At 44.3% G+C, this 19,337-nt stretch overlaps 2 protein-coding genes across 3 annotated transcripts in view; one reads left to right on the top strand and one right to left on the bottom strand.

Moving 5' to 3' along the window:
• Positions 1 to 4,362, bottom strand: part of SLC66A2 (solute carrier family 66 member 2) — a 61,510-nt gene extending 57,148 nt beyond the window's left edge. For both annotated transcript variants that reach the window (XM_056482890.1, XM_056482889.1), the window contains exons 1-2: positions 4,264 to 4,362; positions 3,590 to 3,945 (exon numbers count right to left, since the gene is read on the bottom strand). In XM_056482890.1, coding sequence (XP_056338865.1) covers positions 3,590 to 3,792 — 203 coding nt within the window. In that variant the 5' untranslated portion in view covers positions 3,793 to 3,945; positions 4,264 to 4,362. The remainder of the gene's footprint in view (positions 1 to 3,589; positions 3,946 to 4,263) is intronic.
• A 10,859-nt stretch (positions 4,363 to 15,221) lies between these two features.
• Positions 15,222 to 17,895, top strand: HSBP1L1 (heat shock factor binding protein 1 like 1). Its single transcript, XM_056482894.1, has 3 exons — positions 15,222 to 15,380; positions 15,468 to 15,534; positions 16,495 to 17,895. Exons 1-3 carry the CDS (start codon positions 15,336 to 15,338, stop codon positions 16,605 to 16,607), a joined length of 225 nt encoding a protein of 74 aa, XP_056338869.1. The 5' UTR covers positions 15,222 to 15,335; the 3' UTR covers positions 16,608 to 17,895.
• The last annotated feature ends 1,442 nt before the right edge of the window (positions 17,896 to 19,337 follow it).

A 19,337-nucleotide genomic window follows, 5' to 3' on the forward strand; every position in this document is an offset into this window, starting at 1 on the left:
GGCAGGACTAAACAAAGGAGCAGCTGATGCAGCCATAAATCATATCCTGCACCTATACTGGCACCCCAAAATAAATACTGATTTGATGTGTTAGATAAAATTGTAACAATAGCTTACTACAAAATGTAAAGTTAAATTGGTATCAAATCTACTACAGCACAAAATCTGCTCTTCACACTGGTATACAGTTGTTCTAAATCCCTTGTGTTAGAAGCACAAACTGCCTACTTTTCAATTTATTTTAGGAATCCTCTTTAAAAGGGCCAAAGACTTAAACATGGACAAACTTTTAGTTTCTTTTTTCTAAACAAAAGCCATGCATGCATAAATAAAGTGAAGTAGAACCACTCCCATTGCTATTCATACCCTGTCTTCATTCTTCCAGACCAATCTTTCCCCAATATTTTTACACAAAGTTCTGGCACATTGCTGGAACACAGCCAGGCCAAACACACATAAATGAAAGCAGAAACATCTCTTTAAAGATGACATTTTGAGACATTTTGTGAAAGAGAAGCAATCTCTTCAAAGATGATATTTTGAGGCATTGTGTGAAAGAGAAACATGAAAAATGGATACTGTGCTACTGTCATCACCAGCAAACTAAAACTTCTTTGGGCACACCTTGAAATTAAGTGATTAGATGTAAGAAAGTCAAGGAGGCTTGACTCATTCAAAAGATGGCTTTCCACTGCAGACAGTGTAATCAGACAATAAGAATTTGTGAGAACAAGTAAGTGGAAACAGGATTGTTATCCTTGATCTCAGGAGTACTTTGTTCATTGGCTACTGTCACAGTGCAATCCACCCACTGAAATTCTATTGACACATAAAACATGCCAAGATTAGGAAGCAAATACTCTGTTTGGAGGGGAGATGAAAGGTAAAATTTAACCTGCTGCAAAACCAGACATTAAACCAAGAAAGGATAATCTCTGAAATAACCAAGTACAGTTAAAGGAACCTGTGGAATCTGTCATTCCACAAAGAGAATGTGAGGGAATTACCCCCTTAGCTGAGGAGAAGGAAGTATAATAAAGCCATAAGGGAAAGGTGGGAGGACTGGGTCTGTTACAAGTTACACAAATACAGAAACACCAGCACTACCCAAGAGCAAAAATACAGAGGCATAAAAGGTATAACAGGCGGGAACAGTCTGGCCTTGTGAGCTGCAAATTCAATATGTGAAATTTCAGGGAAAACCTGTAAGTAACAAGAGACACAAATTATAGAAATGTCTTTGAAGTTAAAAACAAAACTAACAAGCAAAAAACAACAGACACATCAGCCATCCTAGAAAATAATTAAGTCCTGAAAAGCAACACTATTAAAACTTTAAAGTTTTTAAGGCCTAGCAATTTAAGTACTAATTTTTGGGTCAGGGTAGAGGAGAAGTCCTGGAAAAATGACTCTGGCTCAAATCACGTGCTTAATAATCAGAGGTAATGAAGAGAAACCAAACGAAACCAGGAGCTACATGGCAATAAAATTTTCAGAAGAGAGACTTGGAGTAATACTGGGTTTCCTAAAGGGAAGGAGATGTCAACTGATACTTGGGGAAAAAAATTATATACAGAACAAAATTACTCGCAGGAACAGTTCTGTCCCGGCACCAGAATGGATTAAATTGTTTAATAATTTTAAAACAAAAAAAATAAAACCTCCTAATTTCCTCCAAAGACTATTACATATACAATTAAAATAATTCTGCTGTTAATGTCATTATCGAGAGCACTGGGTCCCAGCAATGCATCAGCCATAGGTGACATTAACCAAATAATGCAAAAATTAAATTGCCAAGTTGCTCTATGAGTGCATTTTAGCCATGTTCACAGAAATCACAGGCTCTTGCTCTATGCTCTTCCTTAATCATCCAGATGCCAAATGCCTCAATGCTGTTTTCATTACTTAGTGGTGCTTATAACTAAGTAAGGGATGCCTAATTTTTTAGGCAGACAAGCAAAATATTCTCTCCCAGGAACACAGAATTATCATTACGCAAGTACTCCTCTGTCTTCCAGTTCAGCAGAACTAGAAAGAGACAATTCATTGCAAGTACAGACAGAAAGGTTTCTGCAGGCTTCTGTGTGAAGCTATTCCATGCCAAGCTCCAAGGTGACCAGAGCCTACAAAGTGCTTATATGTGTTAGGAAGTGATATTATTATGTGGCTTAACCACTCACAGTAAAACAATTACATACTCCTATTTGCATTCTCTCTCTTTCGAGGTATTAACAAACCTTTCAACACTGACAAAAATTATAACTTTTCATTACTTGCAGTACTTTCACATATATCTTAACTAACCTAAAATCAATCCAAATTAAAGATCTTTCAGTTATTCCATAGTCTGAGTCCCACTTAACAGATGCACTCACCTGAGTTACCTAGAAACTGCCAGCATCTCCATTTAGGTGTGAGTCATTTCTATATTTTAGCTACCTCCAGTAAAACCAAATATCAGACTATTTCTCTAAAACTGTCAGCTCAGGCCTTCCACTTTTCCTCCTCCTGCCAGTCCCTCCACTTCCCTCCTGCTCTCTGCTTTCTCCATATACTTCTCCCCAGGAAAACATAGTTCCAATGCAACAAGTAGCTGTGATCTAGTGATTGCTCTTGTTTGACTGCCAACTTGTGGTACCAGGAAAGGGTCTCTTGCTTTCCACTCCAGCACAGCACTTACAAATTGCATCTTGCTGTAGCAGAACCCAGGAAGCCATTACCCTGAGTCAGAGGAGGTTTCTTTAAAAAGAAACTGGAAACCAACAAACGGATGCAGCCTGTTACCTATCCGCTCTTCATGGACTAAAAGCATTATTTGGTCATCAAAACAGTATCACAGAATAACTGTCCTTAGTTGCAGTAATTGCCCAGACCATTTAATCTTTAGTTTCCCAAGTACATTCTCAGTGGTGTAGCATCTATATAATCAGAAGTAACGAACAAGACATTAATAACATTGATTCACAGAAATCATGCCCTAATAACATTTTCTTTGTCCAGCAGCACAAGACCTAAATATAGAAATAAACTTGCCCTTAAGTATTGGAAGTGGTGTTGAAAGCAAAAGAAATTTCCTTTTGAAAGGCAGCACATCATTTCCTTGCTTATCCAAGAGTGAAAATTGTCATCTGTAATGGTGCATGAAGATCTATAGGTGAACCCTCTCTGAAGTCAGCTGGCAAGAATATATGGCAAGCGTTCCAGTGACGTTAATGCCAACTAGACACTAGAATAAGTGTGTGGTGCAGAGGCTTTCACTCTGAAAACAGAAGTTTAGGAGCACGAGAAATGTAAAAGCAAGAAAAAAAAGACCTGACTTTGCATAAACCTCTTTACCAACAAGTTAAAAAGTTTCATCTTGGAAATCAGAGTGCTGATAATTAGATCTGGCAAGGGGAACAGACCACGCTCCCCAGCCCAGTTCCTTCTTAATAGACTCGCACACTGATGGAAAGACAGCATTTAGATCTCCAAGAGAAAGGAAAACGCACGTAAAACATTATTTCGTCAAAAATTCCAATCAAAGCCTTACAGCCAGCAAGCAAGCACGAACCTTTAGAGGCGAGCAGAAACACAGCCAACTTACCAAAAAAGTATCCGCAGAATGTTTGCCACCAGCAGCACCAGGCAGACGTAGCTGGAGAAGCCGTCGGCGTTCTGGGTGCGCCGAATGTCCCGGTACTGGGGGATGTAGGGCACGACGCCGCCGAACACCATGGCCCCCGCGGCGCCCCACGACACCAGCTGCTGCATGGGCACCAGCAGCCACTCCAGCCCGCCCGGCTCCATGCCGGGGGCGAGCGGGGAGGCGCTGAGGCCGGGGGCCGCCCTCAGGCTGAGGGTGCCCGGCCGCAGCGCTCCGGCCGCGGCGGCTCTAGCCACGGGCGGGCTGCGGGCCGGCGTGCGGCACCATGGCTGCGCCCTCTGCGGCGGGGCCCGCACCTGGGGAGAGGGACGGGGCGTGAGCGCGGCTCCGCCGAGGGCGGCTCCGGCCGCTGGCGAGCCCGGACCACCGCCCTGCCGCGGGCGGGTCGGGGCCGCCCCCGCTGCCGCCTCAGCCCCCGCCCGAGCCGCGGTGCCGGCGCTCCCCGGGGGGAGCCGCGCCGCTCCATCGTTGAGCGGCCGGGCAGGGCGCGGACACGCGGCTCCGCCGCCACCCCCGCCCGGCCCCCGGGTCGTGTCTCCGAGGGGCTTCTCCGCCCCCCTCGCCCACCCGCGCTCTCCCCGCCCCGCCGACAGGCACGGCCGCCCGCCCCGCACCTGCTCCCCGAGCTCCGGCCGCCGCCGCCTCCATCCCCCGGCGCCGCTCCGCGGCGGGCAGCGGCGGCCGGGGCGGCCCGTGACGCACCGCCAGCGGCCCGCCCGCCAATGAGCGCCGGGGCCGCCCCTTCCTCCGGCGGGGAGCGGCGGCGCGGGGCCGGGCCCCTTCCTCGCTTTCCTCGCTTTCCTCGCTTTCCTCGCTTCCCACCGCGCTGCCGCCCGCGGGCCGTACCGGGACGCGGCGGGCGGTACCGGGACGCGGCGGGCGGCTCGGGTATGGAGGGGGTTCGGCTCCCCCGGGCGCACCTGGGTGCCTTCTCCTGATCAGCTGCGCTGAGCTGCCGCCCTGGGTCCTGCTCCTTTGGAATTCCCCTGGAATTCCGTCATGCCTCATGGACAAGGGAGGCATGGAGACAAGGGAGTTTTTAAACTGCAAGGGAGGAGATTTATATTAGGTATTGGGAAGAAAGTCTTTTCTGTGAGGGTGGTGAGGCACTGGCTGCCCAGAGAAGCTGTGGCTGTGCCGTCCCTGCAAGTGTTCCAAGGACAATGAGCAACCTGGTCTAGTGTAAATGTCCACGCAGGGAGGTTGGTACTAGGTGGTCTTTAAGGTCCTTTCCAAGCCAAGCCATTCTGTGAGTTCTGTGGCTCTCTGAATTGCTGTGGCTGGGAAGGGAAAATGTTCGTCTTCTACCCAAAGTAGCGCAGACCCAAAGTGTCCGGGCAGTCTCTACTGCTGCTTGCACTGGGCCAGCAGTGCTGCACACAGGTGTTCTGTGGAGAATGATAGCATGGGCACTGCATCCACCTCCTCCAGCCACGCTTTCCAGGATGGATCATCCACCGTGCGTCCAAGTGACTGCTGTCCTCAGAGCTTGTTCCTTGGGCTCCCCATAGTGCTGCCCCAGCCATGCTTCCTTCTACCCCTGCTGCTCACCCAACAGGTAGGAAATGAGATGGGTTTTCCTGCATCTGAGTGATGTATTATTTTGTGTCCTGTAGCAGCAACTGCAAATGTTTTTTGTGAGTCTTAAAGGGTAAAAAAAGCTGAATTAAAAATAGAAATGTCTGTTTTGGGACTTCAGAAACCTTTTGTGTACTTCCTGCATAGCAGCACCTTGCTCAACTGCAACCATTTCTTCCACTGGCCAATTCTTGCAGCACATGAACCTGCACATTACCTCAGAATGTATTTGTCAAAGACATTCTTGGAGTACCATCACACAAACATCCAAAACAGCCTCCTATATAGATCAGGTGACCAGGGATAACATTGGGACTTTCCTACAAGGAAGTAGCAGCTGTGCTATTTGAACAAAGCTCTATTCCATTACACAGACTTGATAGTTTGATTGCTGAAGTTAAAAATACATAGTAGGTGTTTTGAATTCTGATTTTTGGATGAGGGTTCTGAAGTTCCTGATTTCATCACATCTGACTCACTCAGAGAGACTATAACAATCCAGTTATTTAAAACATTTTATTATTTAATGGCTCATATTTCATATATCACTTGTGCCAACTTCTTTACATGCTTTCCTTGGAGCCCTTAGCACATTATTTTTTTATAAGCACAATGGTCTAAACAAACCTCTAGCTGAAAATAGGAGTAGCCCAGATTAGAAAGCCTTTTTTAATGTAAATTTCATAAGTATTTTGAGAAATCATGAAGAAATTATCTTGAGAAAATAGGTATTTTGAAGTAATGGTTACCTAAGTAGAAGAAACTGCCCAAGCTGGCACCAGATCTCCAGATTAGCTTCAAGAATTATTCCAGGATGCTCTTAAGTCTATGCAATAACTAATTATATACAATATTAAGATTCTAAAATACTCAGCTGGAAACAGACAACTGCCTAAACTTAGGTTTTTCTCCCTTACTTGAAATGGGAAAAGTAAAAACTACTAATTACAGCATGCTGCTGTGTGAACACAATTCAGTTCTGGTCGTTGAAAAACATCCTAGTTGTTCAGGAGTTAATCCATGGGTGTAAGCTAAGCTGGCCAGTGACACCAGACACTGAGTAGGAGGAGGAATGACAGGTTGGCTGAACTCCTGGGGCTGAGCAGCTGCCAGCATCAGGGAGGGACCCTTCAGGTCTCAGGATATTCTAAAACTTCAGGGTTTTTTGGTTGTGGTACCATCCTGAGGTGCTTGCTGCCTCTGGCATAGCATCCTGCCTGGCAGAGAACATCCAACCACAGCAGACCCAGCAAGATTCCAGTAGGAAAGTGTGCTGGAAGAAATTTATCTAAACATGGGGTGATAACAGGTGATTGGAGAGAGTCTTGCATCATCAAGGAAAAGTTCCACAACCTGCAGGTCTGAGTGCAGTCACACAAGAATGAGCCTTGTGAGGCTTCATATCAAAGCAGATTTTTTTCTCTGGGAGATAGTAACTGAGAGGGAGCTCAGAAGGACCTCTCTCTTGGTGTAAAAGTAGAGCCCACCCTAGAAACAATACTGCTTCACTGCCAGAAAGTAATCCTGTTTCATGTGATGAGAAAAAGAACAGGTGCATTTATGTTTTCACACAAACCGGCAAAATTCCCCCATTAGGGAAAAAAAACCTACTCTATTAGCTGGAACTACATTACCTGTTCAGAAAACACAAGCAGACAAAGTTTCACACCAGATCTTTGAAGACTAAATTAATCTTTTTAGGACATCTGCTGTAGGAGAATTGAAATTGATTATGTGAAGTTATGAACTGGCTTCCAGCAGTTAACATTTTGGTGACAACATAGTCCCCAAACTTCCAAATATAACGAGAATTTTGATTTCTTTTAGATTAAGAAATCTGATAAGAAATGTTCCTGTAGTATCTTTAGATATGGTTTAAGCAAGCTGAAAATGGTGAACAGACACAGGATGTTTTCAAAGAACTTTTAACTTTAATGTTGGTAGAGGTAGTAAAAATTACTGTTTAAGGTTTAGTTTTTGCAAGTAGGTCCACTGCCTTTAAAAAAAGTAAGCAGAGCCCCATTTCTGCAATTGGCTCCATATGGCCATATTCCTATCAGGATGACACTGGGACCAACAGGACACAGGAATGAACCACCCAATGGACCAGTTCCATGACAAGTCTTAGCCACCTCTGCAGTTTTTCACAGGAGGAGGAGGAGGACAGCTGTTGGAACTTCACTTGTTCTGTAACTTCACAGTTACTGCAGTAGCAAAAATAGCAGATTGCTGCAAGTCTCCCAACCAGTCTGTTGTTCTGCCAATTGATTTTGAAAGATGAGTATTAAAACTATTTCATATTCTACATTAGAGAAATGCTGTTGCACAGAAGCAAGCATATGAAGTCCCTTCAACACCCTGCTAAAGTGCAGATAAGCTCTTAAGTTACTTCTTGAACACGCTGCACAATAAAAGGATAAAGTGAATCCCTGTGGTAGCCAAATTCCTTTCAATTATCACATTATATATCTCATTCTACAACTACAGCCATGGGAAGATTAAAAAGAAATATTCACTGAACTGTTCATAAAACAAGTGAATGGGTCTTAAGTGTCTTGAAATTGACCTTTCCTACCATAATGTATTATCACTAAATCAGTTGTCCTCTCCATTTTTAATTTTTTTTTTAAAGCAACGCTGCTGCAACTGGTGGCAGAAGCTACCTCCTGGCCTCTCCTAACATTGGTGAGCCCATTTTGGCAGCTGATGGACAAAATCAAGCCAGCATTAATAGGAGACCCAGGAGTTTTATTGCACATCTTCACCACTCTTCCTTTATCCTCTGCCCTGATCTTTGCAAACAGAACAGTGAATGAGTGGAACAGTCACCTGCATGCACAAGAATACCCTCTGCACTTCCAAGGAGGAGCTCTGACAAACATGCCCAAGCCTAGAAACCCATCCCTGGGCAGTAGTCATGTGTTTGGCACTGGGGAGCAGGAACCAGGACCATGGAGGCTGGTGATTAGACTCCTCTCTATATTTGGACTGCTACTATCTCCACAGACAAATGGAGAAAAAGCCCTAAAGCAAACATGTCAGAGCAGGAATCAGCCTGACAACTGGCAAAGATACATGAACCCCTCTTCAAACCATTACAGCTTTGTAAACAATGGGCAAAGTTCAGAGTGGGGAACTAAACAAACAGCAGTCCTGGTTCATTTTCTTACCTGAGTAAGCAGCTGATGCCTGGATGCAGGACTGCTTAACCCACAGCCTGCTCTTCTGTCAAACAGGTCCAGTTGGCTGCAATTATTTCTTCCCCACCTGCTCTTGGGATGCCTTTGGTCTGTCCTATGGGCTCAAGGTCACCTCAGCAGTTGGCTGCAGCAGAGGAATCCATAGGCAGCACCCAATCCTGCATATCCTTGCCTATGTCCAACACTGCAGCCAGACGTTCCCACCTTGACATCCCTCAGGAGTGGAGCTGCTTTCTCTCAAGAAAATATGTAATAGAGGAACATCTCCACAGATGGGAACTGCACAGTGTGCAGAAAGTACCATGCAGGCTCCATTCATTGCTGGTCCAATGCATGCTGCCCATCATCAGAAGGGACAGATTCCTGTTTTTATTCCATCTTACTAAAATGGCTGTTTTATTAAGCTGGTTTTTGTTGGACCTTTCTTGACATCATGCAGAAGGAGCTCTGCACTATCTCCCTCTCTCATGCACTTCACTCCTCCCTGGGGCAAAAACTCACTAATTACAGGATCAGTTGTGTTCTACAAGAAGCTGCTGCTACCAGGGAGTGAGCTGGGAGAGGAGTGTGGTGGGTTGATCTTAGGCAGCAGTGAAGCCCCCACTGCCATGTGCTCACTCTCTCCTTCCTGCAGGATGAGGCATAGAATCAGCAGGGTGAAGTCATGGGAAAAATACCTGTGGGTTGATACAGAAATCTTGTAGTGAATAAAAAGAACACAAATAAGTGATGCAAAGGCAGCCACTCACCACCTCCCACTAACAGACCAGCGCTGCCCAGCCAGTCTCCGAGCAACAGCTACTTTGGAAGAAACTTCCTGCCTGCAGCCTGCTTTTATTGCTGAGTGTGATGCTGTTGGTCCAGCGTGTCCCTTTTATCACCTGGGGCAGCTGTCCTGGCTATTTCCCCTCTCAGCCCATTTGCTGGGGTGGAGGGGAGGGCAGAGTGAGAAACAGAGGTGGCCTTCATGGTGAGGAACTATGGCTCAGTGAAAGCTAAAACACTGGTGTGCTGCCTGTGCTGTTTTGGTCACAAACACAGCATCATATGGGTCACTGTGGAAAAAGCTGACTCCACCTTAGCCAGAGCCAACACAGGGCATGAAATGCAATTTGGGAGATCCTCAAGCTGGCTTTATCACTGAACCAGTGAGGGTGCAAGTGCAGTGTCCAAAGTGTCAGGAGAGCTATCCCTAGCCTGCTCTGACTCATTTTCTCTCTGCTGTGGAATAAATAAGAAGCAGAGAGAAAAAAGAAAAATGACAGAGAAATTATAGCTTCATCATGATTCAAAATACCACCAGGTGACCTGGAGTCAGTAGCATTACAGCACCCAAACTGTTCTTTCTTTCTCTGTTCTAGAACAAGGACAAAGTGCTCCTGATGGTATTTACACACTGTAGCACACACCTGGCTTGTTTCTGTTAGATAACCTCAACATCTCTGGTACACTTAAAAACAGGACAAAACTAAATTTATGCCCTCCTTACCATGATAAGAGTGCAGAATGGGGGGAAAAAAACCTCAAAGACTAACTTTATTGCAAGAGTAATACTTGAGTCGAGGATAATTTAGACAAGACAGACGCAAACACTGCAGACTGATTTTTTCTGAAACCCCAAGGAGCTGCAGTTACACTTTCTTTTGATTAATACAGCAGCTATTCCAGAGAGAAAATTAACATCCTCATGTGTCCTCTGAGCTGCTCTGGCCAGCCAAAAAGTGGGAGCAGCCTTGGGGGCCCATGCCACTGCACCTCTTCCTCAGCTGTGGAAAGCCAAACCTCTGGTGCTCTTTGCTCAGCTGACACTTGTGCTACCTGTGCTGGCAATGCCCCTTGGCACCCTCTGGCCCCTCTAACCCTTTGTCATTTCAGATGCCTTTTGCCAGGCATGCTTGGAATATGCACCCAAATGTCTCCTGCTGGCAAACACAATGTGGAACACTAAAGGAAGCTGAGGTGGGAGGGCCTCCTGCATTACCCAAGCTGCATGAAATATCTGTCATAACTCTTAGCACCTCCCCTCTGCCACAAATGTCTCACAGAAGAAGCAGGCAGGCCACTGCCAGTCAAGGTTTCAGTCTTAAGAGCATATTTGCAAATGATCTTTGTCTCAGGTGAAAAAGGGCAAGCTTTTTCTCCCAACAGAAAAAAAGCCAAAGAATCAGATTACCATACTCCTGGCTTTTTTTATTACTGTCATTGCTCACTGACTCACATCCTGCTGCTAGACCATGTGTCCTACACCCAATGTTCCCCAGTGTTATTACCCGTATTTGCCCAAATCTATTAATGTTTTATGCAACCATACTAAGTGCTTTCTACTAATTCAAGGTGAATTTAAACTCCCTGTACCAGGGAAACGCTCCAGTTGCCTCCTCTGGGAAAAACTCTGTCTGAAGCTGCAAGGAAACATTAGCATAACTGCAGTTTGGTCACAAGAAACTTTACCCACAGTTCTTTACACCTTCTGGAAATGCAAAATGGGCATTTTCCAATGAACCACTCCCTCTTTCACCCAGCTTCCAGCCTCTTCAGCAGAGGCTCTCTTTATCAAATATTTTAGAAAAATACTCTTTCCATCATGCACGGCAGCACGTGCCACGTTCAGTATCTGTGCACAAAATACACATTCTGCTGTGGACCACGAGGTCCCTGGAAGAGAGCTACACCAGGCTGTGGGATCTGGACATGTGAGGTCAGCTGCCTGCCTGTGGTTTGAACACAGCCTCCAGGTGCAGTGCCAGGCATGCCAGAGAACACAGAGCCTGCTCCCTCTCCCATCAGGCACATCCTGCAGCCTTTCAGGAGGTGAAATGCGTGGTGAATATTCCTTCACCCTCACTATCCAAAGACAACAGAACAAGGATGGAGCAGAAAAAAGCATGGGAAGCAACATCTCTTACCAGCCATGTTCGAGAGACATAGCTGGAGATTTCTGGATCACCACACAATAATTCAGTAAACAGCAGCTGGGTGGGTGATTTCACAGAGCCTGGGATTACACACAGCTCTTCACAGAGCCGAAGGATGCCACCACCACCCACCACACCAGCCTCCACAGTCACCTTTCTGCTGCTCCCGCATTTATCCCAGTGCAATACACCTACAGGGAAAATTACACCGTGTTCTGTTACAGCTACTTAGCAATACATGATGTCCATAGCACACGCTGAACATCTGATCAAGATTATCCTTAACCCCTGTCAGTTTTCTTTCTGAATAAACTTGCAGAAAGGGGCTGACTGAAAAATTTCACAATAAGGGGATTTGTGAGCGGCAGTCCCAAAACAGTCCCCTTTTATAAAAGGCAGAGCACGTCCATCAGGGATCAGGTTTCCCAACGGCTGGAGTTACCCTTTTCTCTTCAAAGATACTGAACCTGAAATTTGAACCATGAGCAAACACCCAGGCTTTTAATATTCACCTCAAATGACTTTGTCTTTGAAAGGAGCACCAGCTGTCAGACACCACTGACCCGAATGCCTTTTCCCCTGCCTGAGGCATTTGCATTTCACTAACCACGTCTTTCCGTGCTTTTAAATAACAACTTGTTGGTCTACTGATGTTACCATATGAAAGAAAAGCGATGCCTTCACCAGGAAGTACTCCAGTGGAGCAAGCTTTCAGTGACTTGCATTATGCTGAATCAAAAGATGGGGTAGATGTTAACGTTTGCTACAAGAACCATCAGCACCACTTGGGATTGCTGCATATAAAAGCTGATGACCTAGCAAAGCCAGGGTGTTTTTTCTGCACATTGTGTCCCTCTGAATCACGACTGCAAAGTGACTGCAAAGTGACACAAGAGAAGCTACCGGAGAGGGAAGGACCAAGCACAGCATGACTCAAAGACCCAGCCCAACAATTTGTTAGCAAAAATACCATGATTGTGGTGCAAGCACTAACTTGTACCAAGCCCTTTTCTCTTCAGAGAAAACTTTTACTATTGACTATGCCTCTGCCAGGAAGAAAAAAAAGCAAACCCACACAATTTGCAGTGCCATTTGCATGCTGCCTTCTGATCTGCAGCCAAACAAGCTGCCTGTTGACCCAGGAGCACTTGGACTAAATTTCCTGTTTTCTTTCTCACCACACATGTAATATTCAGCTTTTCTTTGAGATGTCCTCTCTCTGACCTCACCTCCATTCCAAAGCAACCCTGAGCCAGACATACTTGGAGCATGTGACCAGAGGATTCTGGTATATAAAAGTATATAAAGGTATATAAAGGTATATAAAACCTTATTTGTCAGCAAAGAGAAGGGAAAGAGACTCAATGTAACATCCAAAGAGCAAGAGTAATGCATTTCTACAACAGCTCTTCTATCTCCCCACAACATGGGCTTCACAGCATGTCAGTGAACTTGGAACTTAGAGTTTATAAATTGTTAAACATGCTTCTATGTCCTGACTTCTCCTTCCAGCAGTGGAGGGACTGGAATTTCCCTAGGAAAGAGCAAGGGAAATATGCTTTGGATACCATTTCAGTGCACACTGTGAGGAGTTCACAGCACAGGTCTGCAATACTGAAATAGGATGGAAGCAGATGGCACCTCAGCCTTGAGGTCACCCTGTTTTTTATTTTTACTTCATATTCTTCATACCAAAAAGACATATATAGACTGAAAGTGACTGAAGTCTAAGCTTTTTACTGAAATAAAGTAGCATATTATTTTGGCATGGAAAAATAATTTATGTTGTCAAATCTCTTTTGCTCCTTTCTCAAACCTCCTCAGGACCTGTTTTTGTATTCACTGCCAAAATGAACTTCTTGTTATCCTTTTAGTAAATTAAGCATTCTTATTGCAGAAAATACTATTATAAGCACAGTAGTTTACTGATTTTCAGCTAGCCTTCTGCTTTTGAAATAAAACCGAAGGGTCTTTGCTCAGCTTCCCTTAGCTCATGGGTGCATGCCCAACATGGACTATGCTTTTAAAATATGGCTCATCTTACATCCCCAAATTTCAGACCCTGGAAATGTATGCAATAGCCTAATTCTGAACTTCTAAGCCCTCTAAAGAGGGAAAGAGACTAGAGGACATCACAGCAAAACCAAACATTCTAGTTCTATTATAACTAAATTAATTGTTAAGCAAAGTTTGTTTGGTCTTGCCATTTGTCTTTTCTATTTGTGGCCTTTCTGAACTTTGAAACTTTTCCATGACCACTTTTAGCTTTAAAGACACTTCCATTTTTATTGCATAAACCCAGCTGTGCACTATTGGCCTAATTCAGCTCCAGATCTGAACTAAGAGGGCCACTCTTGTCAGCTGCTGAGCCCACAAAGTAAAAGAACCAGACCTCTGAAGGGGGAAATGTATGGTGAAATATTTTTCAGGCTCTTTCACACTTTCAATTGCCTGTCCCTCATTGCTGTGCCAGCTGGATACTATATGTTTTTGTTGTTTTGACCACATGACCTATCTCACGAAAATGGGGAGCTAGTTAAGACAGCCTTTATTAAGTCATGCATGTTTTCAGTTGAACTCTAACCCAGCCATTGCTAAAATGTGGCACTACAAAGATGTAGTGGGGTTCCTGCAAATTGGTTGGCTTATAATGCTTGCTCTCCTGCATTTCCAGCTGGTTCCTTACCCTTGCAAGCTCTTCACTACAAATAGGGCTCTGTGGCTTTGTTCAAGATAACTGGGCACAAGCATACAGAGCCATTTGACAGCCTCTGGGGGAAAATACTGCTGCGTGAGAGAGAAGCTTTTGTAGCTTTTCTGGAAGGAGGGAAAGCCAGGAAGACTATGGCTGTTACCAGAAGTAAAAATGCAAAATACTACAGCTCTACTACCTAGCTGTAAAGGAAAGATTTGTTATTGACAAATAAACAGGTGAGAAGCACCAGTTGTTCCTTAGTACTTAAGCAACAGAACAAAAAGGCTGTATGGTTGAAGCTAGTGGCTACATACAAAAGCAAACTCTATCTATGTGCATAATATTGTTCAAATTGTTTTACTTGGAGGCTTTCTAGAGCAGTAACACTGCTAGAACACTCAAGCTTTGCAAAATTGCTTGATTTTTCTTTTTACAATGAGGAGAACCTGCAAGTGTGGGAAGATAAGGCTGTACGGAGAAGCCACAATTATGGGAAGCAAGTAGCAATGCAGAGGTTGTCCTTGATGCTACAATTTCACCTCAGAGATTAACACACCCTATCAAATGAGGTTGGGAAGGTCAAGAAGTAAAACAATTAAGTTTATTAAGCAAGAGTCTAAGTGGTAGGCTTACAGCAAGTCATTCCTAACTCAGAAATTTCTTGCAGATGAAGACACATATTTGGCATATCTAGCATATGTAATTACTCTAAGTTATCGACTAAGGTAATTTATTGCCCTACAGTGATATGCTCCTAACCATACAGACAGAGCAAACTGAAAACATCTTCATTTACATCAGGCAACAGTCCAGCATCCAGAAGGAAGACACCTCTGTAATAGCTGCACCAGGAGCTTTTCACACTCTGCAGCCCAAAAGCCAGGGATGACCCAGATGCTGCTGCTGCAAGAGGCACCGTGCGACTCTTGCCGATGTCTTTGGTGTTGTCTCGTCCGACACTGCAGCGCAAGCAACTTCAACCACCACCGTGTTTTTTAACCACTCCATCTCACAAACCTAGTTACACGGGGGAAAGGAGGCGATCCTTAAAAAAAAATAAAAAATTGTAAGACCTCTTAGGATCAAACCTCGGCATCCTTATTTAGTTAGTGCCGCGAAAATGACGATTTCTCCGGCAAATAAAGGGCTGGTAGTTGATTCCCTGTCGCCCCGCGGAGCGCTGCGGGCGGGGCCGTGCGCTCGCTGCCCGCCCCGCCGCGCCCGCGGAGGAGGGAGGAGGGTCGGGGACGGGATCGGGATCGGGATCGGAGCCGGAGCCGGAGCCGGAGCCGGAGCCGATGGCGGCCGCCGTCCCTCCGGGAGCCGTGGAGCTGCCGCAGCTGGTGAGCGGGGCCGGCTCCGGAGTGGGGTCGGGCTGGGTGCCCCGGCTGCTTTCCCTGTGTTTATTTCATCTTTCCCCACCCCTGCAGGCGGAGAATCTGCTGTGCCGACTGCAGGAGAATTTTCAGGCTCTGACGGAAAAGTTAACGCTGAGAAATATCCTCTTTGGAGCGTGGGGTACCCGCGGCTGGATTTCGGGTCCCGTGGCTGGGGCCCCCTGCGCGCTGATGGGTGCGGGGGGGTCTTGGCTTCTAGCAGGATGGGCTTCTTGTTTAAACATAAAATCAGCGTGGAGTGAGTGACGTGGGTACACAGCTATGACGTAAAGGCACCTGACTTCCCCCCTCCCTCCCCCAGCCTGTTTATATATATCTTTTTCTAGGCAGGAAAGCCTAAAAAAAAAGCTTCACTACAAGTAGCAAGATAGTCTCTGTGCAGCAATTCTGGCTTTCAAGTAAAATAAGCATCAAATTATGTGTGAAGATTTTGAAGATTTTCTGAAGGTGCATTTTAAAAAGCATCCATCTCCAAAAATGCAACTCAAACGAGCCACAGTATAAAAGCAGCTGTTGGGTTGATCATGACAAGATGAGCCCTCAAAAGGAGAAAATCAGACCTGAGGGGCTCTGAGTTTTCTTATTACGTATACTTACAGAAACTACCTCTTCTTTCTCAACTGTTTTTTTTTTTTTTTTGTTTTTTTTTTTTTTTTTTTTTTTTTTTGTGTTCTATTTTTTTTTTCCAGAAACTGTAAAACTTTCAGGAAGCAGCTGCTTCCTGAATAATGTTTGGATAGCACTCACTTTGTAATTGTGTAGGTTAACTGTATAGCATCGCCTAAAACAGTTCCTCAGAAAGAAAACAATATCTTACACAGTTCACTCATGAATATTTGCAAAGGCTTGTGGTACTAAGAATTTGAATGCTTATCTGTTGTAAGATTGGGTAGTGTTCTAACAATGCCACCTTCTGCATGCTTCATCTTGCATTAAATGTGAACAAGTAAAAGGCTGACACAGCTGGAAGAAGGCTGCTTGTTCTTCTTACAGAAGAAAAAAAAACAACACTAAAACTGTGTAACTCTTCTTTATAAATAAGTTGTCTTTAACTTTTTACTGGAAGAAATGGGCGAGCGCATCAACGACCTTGAGAAGCGTGTTGCTGACCTGATGACAGAGGCTGGGGTAGAAAGCAGCGATGAAGAGTTGGGAGTAAAGACATTTACTTAAGATTTTCTATGTTTTATACATTTCCACTTAAGTTTCGAGTGATGGATGAGTAATGGTGTTTACATATTTAGTATACCTGCATTTTCTTGGATTTGAAAGTGGACTTCTTTAAAACATATTTAATATACCGTGGAAATTTTTTTTCGCCAAGAGCCAATGAATGTGACCACTTTCACAAAAGAAAATCTGCATCTTGCTGCCTCTGTTCCACCTGAGTGCCATATACAAGGGGCTAGTGCTAACTCACCCAATGTGCAAACCGAGGCTGTCCATTCATAGTGAAATGTGTGTGGCTTGAAGTACTCCTGCCCCTCATTCCCATCCCTCAAACCTAGCTGAGGATTCTCACTGGCATAAATTTATGTACTTCTGCTTTTAAACCTGCTACAGCTTCCCAGTATGGCTTGGAGCACACCCCAAACACAGCAGTAAATTACAGTCAATCACTTTATAATATAAAATCATGCTACATTTCAGGATTGTGTTCTGGATTTTATATCCATCTCTTGCAAATGCCAACCCCCTCCCTGATGGATGCCTGATTTTGTGTTTAGTATTTATGAGGCAACACTACTTCTGTGTTCTGTGGATGCAAGTGATGTTGTCTTCCTGTTACTGCACATTTCCTGATTCAAATTCAGATACATCAATTTTGTCATTGGAACTTCTTACCCAGTGAAAGAAAGCAATGTCTGTAAATATTCTGAAGTAATTTAGATATCTGTTCATTCTGATGCCTTTTGCACAAGGTACGCAGTAATTATCAGAAATGCAGAAAGGCAATCCACAAAGATGTCTTTAACTGTACAGAGATCTTCCTATCTCCGTGCTGAATCACGTTCATGAATAAATCACTAACCTACTTATTCACTGTATCTTTGCAGCACTGAAATGAGGATGTGTTCGAGGAAGATTAAAGAAAGAACAGCATAGCACTGACTCCGAGATTTTACAGTCAGGTGTCACACTGACAAAAAATGTTAAGGGAAAACAAATGTGTTTGAATCATGTCATAAAAGAATCTTGAAAAAAAAAAATTAAACTATTCCCCCAGGAAAAAAATAGAAAGCTGTTTGTTCATCTAAGTGGGGCACTGTATTTCCTGAAGCTGAAAAAGAAGTGTTAGTTTCAGAGAGGTCAAAGCCACTATTTTGGATAGAAAACTATATCCTATAATGTGAACTTATCCAATCACAAATGTTTTCAATGTATTTTAATATTAAAATAATATTTGTTGTCTTTTTAGCTTATATGTTCTTAGAATAAACCATTCTGTACTAAAAAGAAATGGCAGTATTTTTAGGCTACAACTGCATGGTTGTTGCTCATTGCACATGCCCACCCAAAGCTGTGCACACCAGTGCAGGTAACATCACCCAGGAATTAATATTGTGACAATTTCAGTTCTTTAACGTTAGCTGTTTTGATGAAAACAGTTTATTTACAGACCTGGAAATAGATGAGGAATTCCAGTTACCAAGCATGTCCAGAAGAAGAAATTGGTAGCCAGAAAACAGGACATCTGCACTAACTTTAAGGTGGTTGTACAAAAAAACATTAGTACTCTTTGCAGAGAAGATTTAGTTTGAAATATAATAGGAATCTTTTACCATAACTGAAACCAGAAACTGAAGCATTGCCAGGTTAACAGAATACCTCAGCTAATGAGGGCAAAATGCTTCTATTACAGCTTTAATTAATATCAAGAAATCATTCTAATTAATGTTTTAATCAGTGTAGACTTGCACGTACTGTCAGACTGGGGGAGGGGAAGTTGGTACGCTGGAGGACAGGGTGGGGAAATCGGCCGACAGGACCTTGCTGAAGTTCAAAATGTCAAGCTGGGCAGGTGTGAGGGGCTGGCTGGCACTGCTTTGCAGGAAAGGGAACTGGTGGAAAGGCTGACTGAGCGAGCAGGGTGCCCAGGCTGCAGCAGGTCACTGGTCACTATTAGCACAGGCAGGGCCAGCAAGGCGCTTCCCTCCCTTCCCCTTGACGGGAGACCACACCCACAATACTGTCAGTCTGGGGGCTCCCCAGTTCAAGGGATGCAGTGGTGTGAGGGAGGTAAAACAGAACCACCAAGATATGGTGGAGTACAGCAGATACAAGGTTTTTTGCTGCCAACCACTACCCCATGGCAGAGCACAGGGAACAGACACTTGTTGAAAGTGCCGTACACCAGGGTTACTCGACACAAGCTGAAACATGAAAACTCCAGCTGGCTGCAAGGAACAGAGTTTTCAACTATGAAGGTGCTCAAACAGCAGAACAGGCCTTCCAGAAAGACTGAGGAATCTCCATCCTTAGAGAACAAGGCTGGAAGACACCTTGAAGATCATCTAGTCCAACCAACATACTCAACACTGGACATAATCCTGGGCAACCTGACCATGTGGAACCTACTATGACTGGGGGCTGACAGTCCCTTCCAACACAAGTGATTCCAAAATCAATAACCACTCTAAACCAGACTAACTTCAGCAGAAATTGAGACCCTTTTGCTTTACTTCCTTCACACTTTCTAAATCCCCTACAACATGCTTGGTAGTAGAAGTAAATTCTTTATCTTTTAACAAACTGGATTTCTTCTTTCTGGAGAAAGGAGCTAGACCGGTTTGGGTTTAATTAATCCTGTAAATATGCATGTATCAGTTTATAAAACAAACCCCCAGACAACATCAACTCCATTACCATAAAAGTTGTCAGAAATGCAAATGGCAATTTCAA

The sequence above is a fragment of the Oenanthe melanoleuca genome, chromosome 2 (genome assembly GCF_029582105.1).
Source record: "Oenanthe melanoleuca isolate GR-GAL-2019-014 chromosome 2, OMel1.0, whole genome shotgun sequence".
NCBI classification, from domain to species: domain Eukaryota; kingdom Metazoa; phylum Chordata; class Aves; order Passeriformes; family Muscicapidae; genus Oenanthe; species Oenanthe melanoleuca.